The sequence below is a fragment of the Sus scrofa genome, chromosome X, assembly GCF_000003025.6.
Source record: "Sus scrofa isolate TJ Tabasco breed Duroc chromosome X, Sscrofa11.1, whole genome shotgun sequence".
In the NCBI taxonomy this organism is placed as follows: Eukaryota; Metazoa; Chordata; class Mammalia; order Artiodactyla; family Suidae; genus Sus; species Sus scrofa.
The window spans coordinates 10273340-10292128 of NC_010461.5; the positions used below are offsets into that span (position 1 = coordinate 10273340).

General features: G+C 44.2%; 1 protein-coding gene across 1 annotated transcript in view; it reads left to right on the forward strand.

Moving 5' to 3' along the window:
- Nucleotides 1-10813, forward strand: part of EGFL6 (EGF like domain multiple 6) — a 66045-nt gene extending 55232 nt beyond the window's left edge. The window contains exons 10-12 of the mRNA XM_005673431.3: nucleotides 2764-2865; nucleotides 6052-6317; nucleotides 10157-10813. Of these exons, the coding sequence (XP_005673488.2) occupies nucleotides 2764-2865; nucleotides 6052-6317; nucleotides 10157-10267 (479 nt within the window). The 3' untranslated portion in view covers nucleotides 10268-10813. The remainder of the gene's footprint in view (nucleotides 1-2763; nucleotides 2866-6051; nucleotides 6318-10156) is intronic.

An 18789-nucleotide genomic window follows, 5' to 3' on the forward strand; every position in this document is an offset into this window, starting at 1 on the left:
CTGCCCTCGATTAAAGGCTGCTCCCAGAGAGTGTTAATTTCTTGGTGCCCCTGGCCTGCCATAAAGGCAGGGAGGTCCGCCATGGTAACTGGACCTCCGTCATGCTCGGACCCTCTTCGGGACTGGAGAGCACCTGGATTCCAATCTGATATCACGTCCACGTCTAGTTCCAGCCCTCGGTGGCTGTGGGACTTGGACATGTCACTTGTGACTCTCAGTTTTACTTTCCTGAAAATGGGCCTGGATTGTAGAATCCTTGTGATAACCAAATCAAATGATGTAACGTATGTGAAAATGTTCTTTGGTACATTGCAAATTGTAATAAGGCAACATGCAGCTGCTGCCCCTACTCTCTTTAGCTTTTCTCCTTTTCTCGCCATTCCTTTATTCCTCAGTACATCAGTTTATCTGCCAAAGCCTCCAAACCTGAGCCAGAGGCTGGCATTAGTTTTGAATCAGAAGCATCTCAGGAGTTCCTGTCATGGCTCAGCAGTAACAAACCTGACTAGTATCCATGAGGACACGGGTTCGATCCGTTGCCTCGCTCAGTGGATTAAGGATCCGGTGTTGCTGTGAGCTGTGGTATAGGTTACAGATGCAGCTCAGAACCCTCGTGGCTGTGGCTGTGGTGTAGGCCAGCAACTGCAGCTCTGATTCGACCACTAGCCTGGGAATCTCCATATGCTGCTGGTGCGGCCCTAAAAAGACCCCCAAAAAAAGAAGAAAAAGAAGCATCTCAGTCTTTCCCCTCTTTTCCCAGGGGTGTTTTCTGACACCTACATCAGGGGTCAAAATTCTTTTTTTTTTTTTTTTTTTTTTGTAAAGGTTCAGGCTTTGTGACCCATACCATCTCTGTTGGATTGGTCAACTCCGTCACTGTGGCTCAAAAGACAGTATGTAAATGAATGAGCACAGTGTGTTTCAATAAAACTTTATTTATAAGAACCAGCCCTGGGCCAAGATGTTAGTTTGCTGACCCCGATCTCCATCAAACCAGAACTAGAGGCACTGGTTCAAAGCTTGCATTAGCTGGCCCCGTATGCCACACGCTTGTTAAAGTAACACTTGTTAAAGTAGAGCTCCTGGGTGCCAGATGGTCCAACAGAAGAAGTTGAGATAGAGAAGTTTATTTCTCTAGGTCCTGGAGGAAATACCTGGCGTGGCCTCCAGAGGCCACAGAGGGGTGTTGAGGCAAGACTTGGGCCGCATGCCTTTCTTAGGGTCCATGTGTGAAGAGCTTTGGGGTTCCTGGGCTAAGGTTGGATTGGGCAGTTCAAACGAAGACAATCAGGGTTTTGGTACGTTCTGGGAGGTTCTTATCTAAGCAGTGCACATGGGCAAGGCTCTGGGGAGCAGGGGAGACTGCTGATCGTGGGGGCTGTTGGGGGAGTCGCATTAGGAACTTACTTTTACTCGTGACTCTGCAGGCTTGTATCTGGGGCACGTGCTTGCCTCGGGCCAGTGCCAGTTTAAGACCCCCACATGGCCAAACAAAACCCAAACTAAACTCCTTTTGGTTTTTGGTTTTGTTTTATTTTTGTCTTTTTAGGTTCACACCCGGGGCATATGGAGGTTCCCAGGCTAGGAATCAAATCGGAGCTGTAGATGCCGGCCTACCCCACAGCCACAGCAGCACAGGATCCGAGCCGCGTCTGCCACCTATACCACAGCTCACGGCAGTGCCGGATCCTTAACCCACTGAGGGAGGCCAGGGATCGAACCAACGTCCTCATGGATCCTAGTCGGGTTCCTTAACCACTGAGCTATGACGGGAACTCCCTGTTTGTTTTTAATTGCCATGTAGTTGATTTACAATGTTATGTTAGTTTCTGGTGTCCCGCAAAGTGACTGAGACACACACACAGACACACACACAAAATTCTTTCTCACACACATTGTTTTTCAGATTCTTTTCCATTATGGCTTGTTCTATGATTTTTTTTTTCTTTTTCCTTTTTAGGGCTATACTTACAGCATAAGGAAGCTCCCAAGCTAGGGGCTGAATCAGAGCCACAGCTAGAGGTTGTATACCACAGCTCACAGCAGCGCCAGATCCTTTAACCCACTGAGGCAGGCCAGGGATCGAACCTGCATCCTCACAGATACTAGTCAGGTTCTTTTGGGTTTTTTTAGGGCCACGCCCATGGCATATGGAGGTTCCCAGGCTAGGGATGGAATCAGAGCAACTGCTGCTGGCCTACACCACAGCCACAACACCAGATCTGAGCCGCATCTGCAACCTACACCACATCTCATGGCAACGCCGGATCCTTAACCCACTGAGCAAGTCCAGGGATCAAACCCATAACCTCATGGTTCCTAGTTGGATTGTTTCCACTGCGCCACAACGGGAACTCCACTAGTCCAGTTCTTGACCTGCTGAGCCATGACGAGAACTCCTTATATGATACTGAATATAGTTTCCTGTGCCATGCAGTAGGACTTTGTCGTTTATCCAGCCCATAGATGATAGTTTGCATCTGCTAGTCCCAGACTCCCTAAACTCTTTTTTTTTAAGTAAAATTCTTCTTTTTTTCACATTTTTTTTTTCTTGGTCAGGCCCATGGCATGCGAAGTGCTCGGGGCCAGGGATCGAACCCATGCCACAGCAGTGACAGCACTGGATCCTTAACCCCTAGGCCACCAAGGAACTGCCCTAAATTCTGGACAGCGACTGAAAGCATGGTATCGCCTTGCAGAGCTCCCAGTGGTAAACATTTTCCTAATGCTCTTGATGATGAAATGTGCCCTTTTTCTTGGCAGATTTAAATATCTCAGTTGATTGCAGCTTTGACCATGGAGTCTGTGACTGGAAACAGGATGTAGAAGATGATTTTGACTGGAATCCTGCCGACCGAGATAATGGTATACAGATCTCACTGTTTCGTGTTCTGCGATACCACCCAGGGGCAGAAAGCTCTCCAGGGATGGGAAGTCATTATTCCTCTCACTTGTGAGATCAGGGTTGTTTGTCAAGTTTGGAAACTTTTAGACCTTCCAAGGTCTTCTCTGATGAATCACTGGCTTGGGTCAGTATATATCCTCCTTAATCCCTCTCCCAACTACCTATGCCCACAGAGGATGCTCCAGCAAACCTCTCCCATTTTCCCTCTCCTGCTGCTGTGGGAACAGGTTTAAGAATGGGAAACGGTAGAAAGAAATTGTTTCTTTTCCCCGGTTTACCAGATATGATTCTCTGTGGTTTTGTTTTGGGTTCGAGAGGAGGGGGGAAATAAATCTGGAAAGGAAATATGACCTCTCCCTAAACCTGGAGAGCCCCTCAGAGCATCAAAACTGTAACAAGCATCAAATCAGGAACCCGAGCTCCTAGGCTGGATGCCCCTCAGAGCATCAAAACTGTAACAAGCATCAAATCAGGAACCCGAGCTCCTAGGCTGGACTTTGCCTTCTATTGCTTGAGAATGTCTTTCTGCTTAACCTTGGAGTTTTCTCTGCCTGAGAAAAAGGAAGATTTGTACACATTCACAAAACTTGGTAATAGAAGAGATGAGGTAGGGATTTAATTAAATGGTCTTTTAACACTGTAAGTAATTTGCAGCTGATGGAGAACTTGTGTTCCAGAACTTTCCACCTTGGTTGTTTGAACCTTGGCATGCATTTCCCCACTGAGTTGGCATGTATGATGGCCGGGGTCCTTAGGTGGGTCCACAGTGTGGTATTTGATCCACAACGCCTATGAATTTGCACTAATCATGGAGCTCAACCACCAGGTGTAATGTGTCACTCCAAGTTCTGATTTAAGATGGTGGGAACACAGGTCACCTTCTGTTTCTAACGTCCTCCTCCCAAGTGTCTTTTAACCAGTATAGTGGATATTTGCTCATCTACAGTCTTCTGGTTGTGGCTTTGATGGACTTGGGCTAAAACTCTCATAGAGTGGGGTTTGAAGAAGTTGACAGGAAGAAGGAATTCCTCTAGAAGGCAGGAGGAAGACAAGGCGGCACATGGGTGGAGTCTTCTGCTAGCCCAATTCCCAGAGACACTTGCAGGACCCAGGTTGACATTGCCTTAGTTTTTCCTGGACCCAGAGGCTCTATGGTATTCTTCCCTAGCTAGCAAGTTTGCCAGACTCAGCAAATAAAAAGACAGGATGCCCAGAGGCGTTTGCATTTCACATAAACAACGTGTCTGAGATATACTAGAAAGCATGCCTTGCTTATCCGAAATGGAGGCATCCTATACTTTATCTGGCAGTTCTACCAACTACACTTTCTCCTCTGTGACCCACTGCAGTAGGTTTCCCTTTCACTCCCAGCTAAAGTCCACTTTGATCTGTCCTTGAGATGTTATCCTTCGAAACATGCTTATTCATCCTGTTTCTTTTTTTTAAATTTTAATTTGTTGCTTGATGTCCATTGACAGCATAATGTTTGTAATTTATTTTTTAAATTACTCAAATGAATTGATCACATCTGTAGTTGTATAATGATCATAATAATCTGATTTCACAGGATTTCCATCCCACAGCCCAAGCACATCCCCCCACCCCCCAAACTGTCTCCTCCGGAGACCATAAGTTTTTCAATGTCTATGAGTCAGCATCTGTTCTGCAAAGAAGTTCCGTCCGTCCTTTTTCAGATTCCACATGTCAGTGAAAGCATTTGGTGTTTGTGTCTCATTGTATGGCTGACTTCACTCAGCATGATAGTTTCTATGTCCATCCATGTTACTAAAAATGCCAGTATTTCATTCTTTTTAATGGCTGAGTAATATTCCATTGTGTATATGTACCACCTCTTCTTGATCCACTCCTCTGTCGATGGATATTGAGGTTGTTTCCATGTTTTGGCTATTGTGAATAGTGCTGCAATGAACATTGGATTACATGTGTCTTTACGAGTCATGGTTTTCTCTGGATAGATGCCCAGGAGTGGGATTGCTGGATCAGATGGTAGTTCTGTGTGTAGTTTTCTGAGGAATCTCCATACTGCTTTCCACAGTGGTTTCACTAATGTACAGTCCCACCAACAGTGTAGTAGGGTTCCTTTTTCTCCACACCCTCTCCAGCACTTATTGTTTGTAGGCTTTTTGATGATGGCCATTCTGGCTGGTGTAAGGTGGTACCTTATAGTGGTTTTGATTTGCATTTCTCTAATAATGAGTGATGTTGAACATCTTTTCATGTGTTTCTCGGCCATCTGTGTGTCTTCTTTAGAGAACTGTCTGTTTAGATCTTCTGCCCATTTTTTGATGGGGTTGTTTGTTTTTTTGGTGTGGAGCTGCAGAAGTTTATAAATTTTGGAGATTAATCCCTTGTCCGTCGATTCACTTGCAAAGATTTTTCTCCCATTCTGTGGGTTATCTTTTCGTGTTGTTTAGGGTTTCCTTTGCTGTGCAGAAACTTTTCAGTTTGATTAGGTCCCATTTGTTTATTTTTCTTTTTATTGTCCTATGTTTCTTTTTTTTATATTTAACTCTGTAGGGAACTACCAGCCCACCTAAGAGATTTGATGGTGGCTCAGGAAGGGAGGGACGATGATGTGAGTGATGCAAAAGCTGAGAACTATGTGAATCATGTGTTTGTAAATAGGGGACTCTACCCTCTACCCCAACACCAAATTCTAAAAGGAATTTTGGTCAGGGGATATCCAGGTTTCCTGACTGCATGGAAAGGCTTGTACAGAAAGATCTCAGGGAGGAATTAGTGTAGAAGAAGAATTTAGTAGGATCTTTCACACGAGGGCTGAGCCTGTACATGCCCAAATAAACAATTTGATCAGTAAGAAATTGGGTTTCCTGAAGGTATGACAGTTATCGCTAATTATAGTCAGCTTTAAATGACCGAGATTCAATTTATGCTCCAAGTAGGATATGCCACCCAAACGCTTTGACCAAACAGAAGTTAAAGCCCATTAATACAGGTTATGGAAACAGTGGATAGTAGGCATTTTAACGAGAAAACTTTGTTCCTAAATATTTGAAATGAAAAGGATTTTGGCTTTCCCTCCTGGAGACTAGCATTCATTTTATGCACTGGAGCCACACCCTTTGCAATGACCTCATTAACTGTGGGTTTTTCTTCCCTTCCAGCTGTTGGCTACTATATGGCAGTTCCGGCCCTGGCAGGCCAGAAGAAGGACATTGGCCGTTTGAAACTTCTCCTCCCGGACCTGCAGCCCCAGAGCAACTTGTGTTTGCTCTTTCATTACCGGCTGGCTGGAAACAAAGTAGGGAAACTTCGAGTGTTTGTGAAAAATAGTAATAGTGCCCTGGCGTGGGAGAAAACCAGGAGCGCAGATGAACGGTGGAAGATGGGGAAAATTCAGCTGTATCGAGGAGTTGGCACTCCCAAAAGCGTAAGTGGCAAACAAATTAAGCAATATATTTACATTCTTTTTCAATGATAAGCAGAAACAAGTACTCACCTAGGCATCTGAGGCATGGGGCTACAAAGATCAATAAGACTTTTCCGTCATCTTTTAATTCGAGTCCACATATTAGCGATTTCCTATGATATTTTCCCTATACCTAAAGAGCTTATATTCTGGAGTGAACTAGGCAAGGTAATTAATAGCACAACTAATAATAATACTTGTCAGGTGCATGCGTCCATATCACATTTTATGGAAACGAGCTGCTTAGGTATCAGGTTGCTCTCACCAACTTCTGAACCAGGCTCTCAACTCCTTACTATGCAAAAGCACATTCTTTTTTTTTTTTTTTTTTTTTTTTTTTTTTTTTGTCTTTTTGCCTTTTCTAGGGCAGCTCCTGTGGCATATGGAGGTTCCCAGGTTAGGGATCTAATCAGAGTTACAGCTGCTGGCGTACACCACAGCTCACAGCAACGCCGGATCCTTAACCCACAGAGCAAGGCCAGGAATCGAACCCGCAACCTCATGGTTCCTAGTCAGATTCATTAACCACTGTGCCACAACAGGAACTCCAGCACATTCATTTTATATCCAGCACTTATCACAGTGAATGGAAGCTAGAAGGTCATTTTTTTTTTTGCATGTTTTTCTGAACTGAACTGAGAGAATGGCTGGTGTCTGGTCTCTAAGATCACGCTCAGGGGCCATGATTCCGTAGAAGAACTCCAGGTAGTCGGAAGAGTTGTTATAGTCATGATTATTGTTGGTCACAATAAAAGAATAGAGATGAAAATCAGCAGTGGGAAAAGGTGCCGAGGGGAGACTGGGCACCAGCTGGCAGTTTTCCTCTCCCAGCAAGTCACAGGGACAGCTCTTGATTCTCTCAGCACTGATGTGTGGCAACAAGCACAAAGTCACTGCCTGCCCAGCAGGCTCGCCCAAGCCTTGGCGTTTAGGGTTTTTGTTGGGGGCTCAATCAGCGCCACATGATGGCCCACATGGCTGACCCTAGTTAGTCTTTTTTTTTTTTTTTTTTTTACTTAATGAATTTTATTACATTTAGGGTTGTACAGCAATCATCACAACCACATTTTATAGCATTTCCATCCCAAACCCTCTCAGCACATCCCCCCACCCCCCAACCTGTCTCTTTTGGAAACCATAAGTTTTTCAAAGTCTGTAAGTCAGTATCTGCTCTGCAAAGAAATTCATGGTGTCCTTTTTTTAGATTCCACATGTAAGTGATAGCATTTGATGTTGATGTCTCACTGTCTGACTGACTTCACTTAGCATGATAATTTCTAGGTCCATCCATGTTGCTGCAAATACCGTTATTTCTTTCCTTTTAATGGCCGAGTAATATTCCATTGTGTCTATGGACCACATCTTCTTGATCCACTCTTCTGTCGATGGACATTGAGGTTGTTTCCATGTCTTGGCTATTGTATAGAGTGCTGCAGTGAACATTGGAGTACATGTGTCTTTACAAGTCATGGTTTTCTCTGGATAGATGCCCAGGAGTGGGATTGCTGGATCAAATGGTAATTCTATGTTTAGTTTTCTGAGAAATTGCCATACTGTTTTCCACAGTGGTTGCACCTGGTTAGTCTTTAGTTTCTCCAGAGGTCATGCTGATACTGTGCAGCCCAAGAGCCCCACTATAAATCACATTGTTAGCTGCATTGTCTGGCGTAGACACGGGCGCTCAAGGGGTAGCATATGCTGGGGAATTAGAGGTTATCTCCCAGGAACTAGTCAAGGGCCAGACCTTTCTTTGGAATGTACGTGATGGTACCATTGTGAGTATGATTCTTATAGGATCTTTCTTGAAAATGCCAATTTGCTGTAAGTTTGAATTTTTTTTTTTAAGTTTTGAAAAGACAAAAGGAAATCACATCATTAGAAAGTGAAAATTCAGTTATTCCCTGGTGGCTCAGCAGGTTAAGAATCCAGCATTGTTACTGCTGTGGCTTGAGTTGTTGCTGTGGCATGGGTTTAATCCCTGGCCCAGGAACTTCCACATGCTGCAAGCATGGCCAAAATAAAAAAAGTAGATTCATAACCTTTCCACAGTAACCTGAGTGCTTCCATTTTTTGAATTTTTCTTTCCACATGAAGACATAGTTTATTTCCAACCACGGTATGCAGATGCTGTGGTTAAATTCATTTTGATAGGTTCTATGTGTGTGTTAATTTAAAGAAGAAGAACAGGTTCCAAATTAAATATTCTTTTTCTCTCTAAACTTTCTGTTCCCAGGGTAATCTTAATCATCTTTGAATTAGAATCATTTTACAGTATTATTAAATATTCCTTTTCTCTCTAAAATCAGTGTTGCTGGATAATCTTAATTATCTTTGAATTAGAATTAGTCTGCTTATCTCTGATACTGAGAATTAAAAAACCCGCTATGCATATTACTCTCTCTGTTACTTACAGTGAGTGGTATTTAATAGATGGTCCATAAATCATAGCTATTATTATTTTCATAATTATTGAATGTTAAGTGTTTGGGATGTTTTTTCCGATTTCAAAACTAACATGAATTATTTCTTTAAACATTACAATATTGAAGAAACTAATAAACATTCATTCAGCAAATATTTATTTTAATAAAATTTCCTTGAAAATATTTTTGGATAAATGACTCATATAAAGTACTCACTGTATCCTTAGTTTTGTCAAATGGGTCTCCTCTGTCATTTTTTTTTTTTTCAACCAATTTGAAGCTAAATTGTTTTTCTTTTTGGCAGCACCGGCAGCATGCAGAAGTTCCCAGGCCAAGGATCAAACCCGAGCCATAGCAGTGACAATACTGGATCCTTAACCTCCTGAGCCACCAGGGAACTCCAAGAAGATAAAGTTTTAAAGTATTCATCCTCTCTACGCATTAGAAATTTCTCAAATATAAAGCAGTTTGCTTCTTTGTTATTTTTTTTCCCTTGTGATGAGAACTGTTACGATTTCCAAGTTTTAGGTTGTGATCTTTTATTATTAAATGTCTTAGATAAAAATGATTATAGCCTATTATGAAACATTTTCCAAAACAAAAACAGTGACATTTCAAATAATTTCCAAATATTCAAACCATTATTTTAAGAAGAATAACTTCTACAAACTACCAAAATCTGCACATAGCCAAAAAATTCCCTTTCAACTGTATAGTTTTGCATCAGATGTTCACAGGGAATGTTAAATTTCTTCTAGCCTGGTTTCTGAAAAGAAAACCGTATTATTCTTCTAGCGTTGCTCTTCCCCCCCACCCCCCAAATAAGAATTCTCAAGTTTCCTCTTAAACCTTACTCCTCTCAGCTTTCCAGGGCTTTCCAGGTTTTCTTTTGTTTTTTAGGTGTTACAGTGACCTTGTTTTTTCTGAATGTAATTCACTCAGCGTAGATACCTGACATCTGGAAAATCTATAACTATACACTCTATGTCAAAGACTGTTTCTGGAGTTCCTATCGTGGCTCAGCAGAAACAATCTGACTAGTATCCATGAGGATGCAGGTTCAATCCCTGGCCTCACTCAGTGGGTTAAGGATCCAGCATTGCTGTGGGCTGTGGTGTAGGTCGCAGATGCGGCTCGGATCTGGCGTGGCTGTGGCTGTGGTGTAGGCCGGCAGCTGTAGCACCAATTCGACTCCTAGCCTGGGAACTTCTATATGCAGTGGGTGTGGCCCTAAAAGCCAAAAAAAAAAAAAAAAAAGCCTGTTTCTTTGCAGTAGGGAGACATGAGTTTAGTCCAGTTTACTAGCTATTAAATGGTGTGATTATGTCATTGTTTTAAATATTCTGAAGTAATTTTGTGTTCCTTCTCCATTATTAGATCATTTTTGAAGCAGAACGTGGGAAGGGCAGAACCGGAGAAATTGCATTGGACGGCGTCTTGCTGCTCTCAGGCTTCTGTCCAGATGGCCCTTTATCTGTGGATAATTGAATGTTACTGTTGTCTCTTATATCTTTATATTCGCCTTTGTATGTCATCTCTCTCTTTTTTGCCATTATATCATAGGACTCCCCCCCATTTTAGAAATACAGACTAAAAAATTGTAATCTACCAGCAGAATCAGTACTGTAAGATGACTTTCTTGTATAAGATGCACCAATGTTTTTAAATATTGTACCACTATGTCTTCTTATTCATTTCTCTTGTTTTAATTTTTAAATTTTTAAAATTAATTTTATTGGACTATAGTTGGTGTATTCATTTCTGAGTTTATAAAACCTGGAAGGGTCAGTTCAGCTTCCTGCCCCACCTGCCAGTATATTTGATGTGTCTGTATGAGTTGATGAACCTCTTTATACAACATTTCTAGAATTACCAAAAAAAAAAAAAAAGGACACAGAGTCATGTTTGACTTTTATGGCACTTCCCAGAAGCTGTAACAGCACAAATCAGATTTTATCTAAGTGGCTTAGCCTGACCTTTTACAGCCAAGCTTGTATATTTAAATTCTTTGTAATAATAATATTCCAATAATCACCTTGTGTCATGGTTTAAGTTTTTCTAAGTAGGAAAATAGGTTGTTGACTCTGTGTTTAATTAAGTGTGTGGTTATTTGCTTTGGTAGAAAATGTGGTTTTGCTGCTTTTCTCTGTGGAAATACTTGTATTCTTCAAATGACTTGCTCTTATGGAAACACATGACTGCTTTATTAGGCCTCATAATTACAGTGCCAATTAGCTTAAGTTGTTGAATTCAAGGCCTCAAGAAATACCCAAAACCAAATTATGCCAGTAGCAGGATTCCAGAAAAGACTCACTCATGCCTTCTTTTCTGTTTCCCTTTGCTTCCAAATTCAAGAACCTGCTTTGTGGGGTAATGAATTCTTAGTGTTCTCCCTAAGGATGGAAATATATACCTCTTTTTAAGATCCCGGGGCAGAAACAGGTTCAAGACAGCTCCCAAACAGAAGGTTCCCCAGATACTTGCCTGAGAGCCCCAGAAGCAGTGAAGACATTTAGCTGTAGAAAGAAGGAAAGCGAGAAGGATGCTTACTCATCTTTAAATTTTGCAGCCTCACTTTATTTATTTTTTTTTTCTAGGGCTGCACCTGTGGCATATGGAAGTTCCCAGGTTAGGGGATCCAATCAGAGCTGCAGCTGCTGCCCTGCGCCACAGCAACACCAGGTCCAAGCCCCATCTGCAACCTACCCCCCAGCTTGTGGCAACGCCAGATCCTTAACCCACTGAGCGGGGCCAGAGATCAAACCTGCATCCTCATGGAAATTACTTGGGTTCTTAACCCGCTGAGCCACAACGGAAACTCCTGTATGCTGAAAGTCTTAATAATCCTTCTGGTATGTCATCTTTTTTTTTTTTCTAGGTAAAAAAAAAAATCAAAACTTCTTCAACAATGTTCTCTTTAATACAACCAACACATATGGCCTTTTAAGATGGTAAGAAAAAAACACATTGTTTTCCTTTAGTGTCAAGTACTTCTGCCATAGAAAGTCCTCACAGGACTGTAGCTGTCCCTGTTAGAGTAACTGCTGGTTATAGAAACCCCCAAAACAGTGTTTCTCGTGAGATCAGATGAAGGATTGCCTGGTTCAGGCAAATCAGCCCACAGAGTTGTAAGAGATAATAAAATGGTTGTGTTAAGATGCAAAACTTTGGAGTAGTTTGTTACACGGCAAACGCTAACTGAGACAGGTGGTTTCTAAGACGGTGTTAAGACTCGAGGAAGACCCCCACCCCTGTCTTTGCTGAGACCAAGGAAAATTGTGGCTCAGATTAAAGGAAGATAGAGGGGAATCACTGGCAACGAAGGACAGCGCCCCTGTAATCCAGGTTAATGGGAGGGATGTTGAACCAGAAATGAAATAAGGACGCCTGCAACTATGTTACCTATGGGATACAAATCAAGGAATGAAACTGAGTTGCACGGAATAATGATGTTTCATATTTCTCTAATATCTGTAGCAGAGACCTCTAGTTGCCTACCCAATATCCACTCTCACCTTTTTCATTACTAGTATAACCATATATAGACATAGATGTGGGGGGAGCAATGTGCTCAACTAAAAGTCTCTGTTTGGAGTTCCTGTCGTGGCACAGTGGTTAATGAATCCGACTAGGAACCATGAGGTTGTGGGTTCGATCCCTGGCCTCGCTCAGTGGGTTAAGGATCCTGCATTACTGAGAGCTGTGGTGTAGGTTGCAGACGCGGCTCGGATCCCGCGTTGCCGTGGCTGCGGCTCCAATTGGACCCCTAGCCTGGGAACCTCTATATGCCGTGGGAGCAGCCCTAGAAATGGAAAAAGGACCAAAAAAAAAAAAAAATTAAAAGTCTCTGTGTCCCAACCTCTTTTTCAGATGGGGGAGCCCACTGGAGTCATTGGTGGGGCTTCTGGGAAGGATCATTAAGGAAGGCTCTCAGTTGGCAGCCCTCTTGCTATTTCCCTTCCTCCTCCTTTATGTCTGAAATGTCACTGTAAAGGCAGGAACCCTGGCAGCTGCCCTGTGACCATGAGGGCAAGGGCCAGGCCTTGTGGAGGAGGACATAGCCAGAGGAAGCCTGCGTCCCTGATGGCATGGTGGCATCTCCACACTTGTCCCAGACTGCTCACTGCCTGACATTAAGTGAGAGAAAAAGAAATCCTTTCTTGAGTTCTCTAAGCACAATCCAAAGTCAGGTGATCGCTCTTCCCTGACCCCTGGGGGTTGCCCTGCCATTTCCACCGCAAGACCATGGTCTTTGGGACTAACTTCTTGGACCTCAAATACCAATACATTATTTCTGCTGTTGTTGAAGTAGAGTTCAGGTGTACGGCATAGGAACTCCTAAACACAGGTTTCTATTCTAAAAACTGGCTTTTGAGAGTTCCCATTGTGGTTCAGTGGGATACGAACCCAACCAATATACCTGAGGATGTGGGTTCAATCCCTGGCCTCGATCAGTGGGTTAAGGATGCGGCATTGCCATGAGCTGCGACGTATGTCACAGATGTGGCTTGAATCCACTGTTGCTATGGCTCTGGCGTAGGCCGGCAGCTGCAGCTCTCATTTAACCCCTAGCCCGGGAACTTCCATATGCCGCAGGTGTGGCCCTGGAAAAAAAAAAAAATGAATTTATCTCATTACAGTGATTTTAGGGGATTTTAAGGAAGTTTTTTCCCAAACTCTTTTAAGAAGACTTAGACCAGGTCAACATCTAAAAGGCCAGTGTAACTGAATTCAACCTTTTTTTCCTCTTTAGTAAAACAGTGACTGCAAATGGTCTCCATTCAGTGCCTTGTCCTGCCCCCATGTGGATGCAGCTTCATTCTGTTTGCTCAGGGAGTGGCAAGGTAATGTGTGCTTTGGGATTCTGTAAGTTTGTTCAAATAAGAGTTCTTTTTTTCTTTGGAGAATGGAGTTATAGATTGGAGTAGTTATCTATGGCCTTCGGGCAACTTGTATATGTTTCAGTGTCATCTCTCTGCTTCATAAAAATTCTATATTAACGTGCACATGGAAAAATGCTGTAAAGCAGTTTATAAGTGGACTTACATCTCAGAGGCAGTGGCACGTCGTGGTGGTGAGTGTCTGGCCTGGAGCTGAGAGGGTCTGCCCCGAAGTGGGTTTAAAATAGAAATGTTACGTATGCAGATTTTTGACAAAAATTTCTCCTATGTATATCTCTAATCAGTTTGGGAATGTTGTATCAATTGCTTTCCGTTTCTGGGTTGTTTCTGTTAAGGTTTCTCCTACCCTGCGGCCACTTTCTAGCACGATGCGTGTTGGAGTCAATGAAGTTAGGCAAAGACTAATTACCCTTCCTTCGCAGTCATTTCTTTGACAGCCTTTCTGTTTATTTCACTTTCATGTCAACACATTTGCAAGTGCCTTTTTCAGGTACCGAAATCATACAGAAGACTTGCTGTGTCACCTTATGGTCGTAGGTCATTTATGCCCCCGAAACTGTTCGTATTAACAACTCAGAATTCTACTCCTAGGTATACACTCAACAGACATGCATCATAGCATGTTTTGTAACAGTCACAATGAAATAATTCAAATAGCTGTGATGTCCCTTTTGGGTAGAATGGCTATATAAACTGGTATATTCACTCACATATTATCAAGGAGTGAGAATGGGAGTTCCCTGGTGGCCTAGCAGTTAAGGATCTGGCTGTTGTTACTGCTGTGGTGCTGGTCCCATCTCTGGCCCCAGAATTTCCTCACGCCACAGGCATGGCCAAAAAAAGAGAAAGGAAACAAGAATGAACAAACTAACGCCACTCACAGCAACAGAGATGGATTTTTTGGAATGTGGCATTGATAAGAAGCCAGGAAGTATACACTGCATGGTCTCACTTAAGTTGCAAGATCCGGTGCCATGAAAGCTATGATAGAGAAGTTGGGATTGCCTTTACCTTGGAGGGGGTGCCAGGAGAGGACACAAGGGGGAACTTCGAGGGGGCGGTGGTCATTGTTCCTTGATGCTTTTTAAAGGGGCACAGTCACAGTGAAAATCGTTGAGCAGTACACGTATGATTTGTGCACTGGCTTTTCTCCATATGTGTTCAATAAAAATTTACTTTAAAAAGTAAAAGTAGTATTTCCCCCCCCCCCCCCGCCGCCCTTTAAGATGAACCATATCTGTGTGACACGGTTGATGCCAGTTGACTTGGGACACCTAGAGTGTTACCTCTCAGTACCAGGCGGGTTGTGACCGAAGTCATACAGACTCATGTATAATCCAGCCACCCATGACTCTTAACATTAGGGATGTCCCCTGGCCTGCCACCCAGGATACCAAGGGACCCTGGACATCAGCAGACTGCTGGAGGTAAATGGCACTGGAGTCTCAAGGGGTGGGTTCAACAGGCCCCGGGCCTGAAGCCTGAGGGAACAACATTCCTGCCATTCTGGACCCTGGAACCATCACCTTCCCCACATCTCTTGTCTTTCTGGACAGTCGTAAAAGTTTCTGCATCCTTTTCCTCTCCTTGTCACTGTCGTAAAAATCTTTTTCCTCCCGAGTCTGTGCTGTAGTCACACAGCTGCACTTGCAAGGTCATTTTCCAGATCCTCAGTCGGAGTTCCAGTAGTGCCCCCTGGTGGCAGCTTATGTGCACATGTGTGGCTGCCCGCAAGCAAACAGCATGGAGGGCTGGCTGGCGTTGGCATCACCTGCTCCCTCTTCACTCCATTTCTCGCCTCCCCAGTGTCTTTTGAACTCATGCTTCTTTCCGGGTACCCAGAACCTTCCAGTCACCCCTGAGATCTTGAAGAATCCAATCTTGTAGACCTCTCATTCTTTCCCAGTTCACCCCTGTCTACATTCACTTTTCCCGTGTCCCATTCGGCTGATCTCTGACAAGTGAAGGGAGATGACCCTTAGAAGAAAATTCAGCCATAAGGAATAAAGAGCTGGAAGTGTAACCTTTCGTAAGTAATATTTGCTCTTTTAGATAGCAGCTTCTGGTGCCTTGATACAAAGGAACCAGTCAGAAGGCAACTGATTGTAGCACCTTCCTTGGTAAGATCAGGGACTCTCTTGTGATGCCTCACATCACACAGCTCCAGTAAGCTGGGGGCTGGGTCAGTGTTCGCTTGTAGCAAACGACAGAAACAGACCTCAGCTAACTCACAGCAAAGGCAAGTTACAGTAAGGAAACGGGTGTGTAGATGGGTGCAAAGACCAGCCATCCAGACTTGGAAATGAACTGCAGGGCTAGAAGCAGAGCTATGGGAAGAAGCCATCGCTGATCTGGAAGCCACTGCGGCTGGAATAATCTCTTACCATGTTAGTCCCAACAGTACGCTGCTCAAAATTCACATTCCAGGGAGGGTATGCGATCGGCCCAGCTTGGGTCAGATGGCTGCCCCCTGGCTAGGGCAGATTGAGGCACCTGATGGGCTGTTCAGAAGGTGGGCTGAAAGCCGGGTGGCCCAAACCCACCAAAGTCTACGTGGACCACGTGGTGGACCCCATCATGTAAAAGCTGGTATTGAGTACATGTCATCGTCCCAGCCAACATACTGATCTAAGTGATTTACCCTTGTCATGACTAAGGAGTTGACGCCTTCATTGTCTTCAGCAGCTAGAAAACTAGCTGGTATTCGGGACAGGTTTGAAATGAATAGCCAGTGGCATAAACGCTATTGGATGCGCCAAATGATGCAGCGACTACAATGTGTGAGGTTGTTATGGGGGTGGGGGATGAGGCTGAAATGGAGAAATGCTTCCTTGGGCACCATAAATTAGAAGGGTACACTTCTGGCCAAATGTGTCTCCCCGTGAAGACTTAGATGACCTGGGATGAGCATGGTTCTCCCTTACAGTGTGGTTCCTGATGAGTGTTCCCTTCTGGTAGCATGTCCAGGTCATGTTGTGAAAGGGGGGCTGTGGACGGTATGTACCATGTGAGTCCATGAGGGGGAGCCTTGAGGCTGCAGGGTGCAAGAAGTGTTCCCTGGTGGCACAGTGGGTTAAGGATCAGGCATTGTTGCTGCTGTGGTATGGGTTCAATCCCTGGCCCAGAACCTCCGCGTGCAGCAGGCTCGGCCAAAAAAAAAAAAAAAAAAAAAAAAAGACAAAGGAAGCAGCACAGATCAGTGATTTTTAGCTTAATGCTTTTGTTTTGTCTTACCCTGCTGAACTCCTCTTACAAAATGACTTTAAAAAAAACCCTGAGAATCAAAAGGCGGTGAGGCATTTCATGGAGCAGTCCGCATCTCAGGATCACAGGCAGATGCCTTACTCCTGGAACCAAGTCACTCTGACCGAGTGAAATCCCAAGCAGTGGGCTTCGGCTTAGATTTCTTAACACTGGAGTTCCCTTGTGGCACAGTGGGTTAAGGATCAGGCACTGTCACTGCCATGGCTTGGGTCATTGCTGTGGCGTGGGTTCGATCCCTGGCCCAGGAATCTCCACATGCCATGCGCATGGCCAAAAAAAAAAAACAAACCAACATACCTTAACAGCAAGGAGGGATGCAATTGAGTTGACAAGCAGAGGTGTTTGAGGTAGTATCCTTTCATCCCATCTCTTTTTATACTTGCTCTTTTTCTAATTAGATGGGATTTTGAAGCGTGCCCAGTAACCAAGTGGTATAGATATTGTGTCACAGCCTCTGAATTTCCATCCTGTGATATGTGCCACCCAGTGATGGAAGCCAGACTCACTGGTCCTTCATCATCTGCTGCCAATCTGCTGTCGTAAATTGCTGGTACAACAACTTACATTCTAGAGAAACGGCAAAAGGGACAAATGATGTAGGAAATGAGAACAAGAGGTGTGAAAATGACTCAAAGGTTACTCCAGGTACGAGAGGATATGAAGTGGAACTTTTCCTGACTTGGAGTTTTGCCCAAAGCTGAGCACAGTGTTAAGTGCTCATTGAGTACTTTTACCTTCTTTCCTTCTTTTTCTTTCTTCCTTCCTTCCTTCCTTTCTTTCTTTTCTTTCTTTCTCTCTTTCTCTCTCTCTCTCTCTCTCTTGCTCTCTCTCTCTTTCTCTCTCTCTCTCTCTGTCTTTCCTTTTTTCTCTCTTTATTTTTCTTTTCCGACCATACTCAAGGCACATACACTGGGTACTTTTCTAGAGAAACATCCCAGACCATCTACACAGGGCTAAGTGAGGAGCCCAACACGACTTCTGCCACCCTTGGCCTGTCACTCCTTTTCAGCTGATGTGCAGGAGAAGAGTGGAACAGGGCTGTTAGAATTCTAGAATCCTCTGGGAGATCCTATTGTGGCTCAGCGGGTTAAGAACCTGACATAGTCTCTGCGAGGATGCAGGTTCGATTCCTGGCCTCTCTCAGTGGGTTAAGGATTTGACGTTGCTGCAACCTGTGGCCTAGGTTGCAGATGCAGCTTGGATATGGCGTTGCTGTGGCTGTCGTGTAGGCTGGCAGCTGGTTTGACCCCTAGCCTGGGAACTTCCATATGCTGCGGATGTGGCCCTAAAAAGGAAAAAAAAAAAAAATCTAGATGCTTCCTTCCGCCTTCCAGGCAAGTGGAGGGGAACTTGGAGAGAACCACTCAGAGAGATTGACAGGTACCCTGAACTGAATTGAAAGGGCACAAGAAATGGTGCTTGACTTTCCTGGAAAAACCCAACAAATGGGGAGCCAGCTCGGGCTGCTGAGCACTACCTGTGACTATAAATTGAGTGGCTGTGGGCAGAGTGGCCTCTGCTTCCAGGACTTGGGGGGCAAGCAGAGCTGCTGGGGCTTTCCCAAGGGCTGAGTGCATATCAAGCAAGTAGCTTGTTCTGGAAGGACCTTGCCCAAGAGGCCTGTCTGCAGGTGAGGTGACCCAACAGAAAAAGGTTGTGTGGGACATGCCGGCAAACACAGGAGCTGGTGGTCACCCAGACAGAACAGAGAATGGGTGAGTAGGGGCCCCCAGCAAGGCTGGGATCTCCCCCAAAATGCCCAAGGTGAACCAACAAAAAGAGCAAAAGATGCAGGAGTTCCCTTGTGGCCTAGCAGTTCAGGATCTGGTGTTATTACTGCTGTGG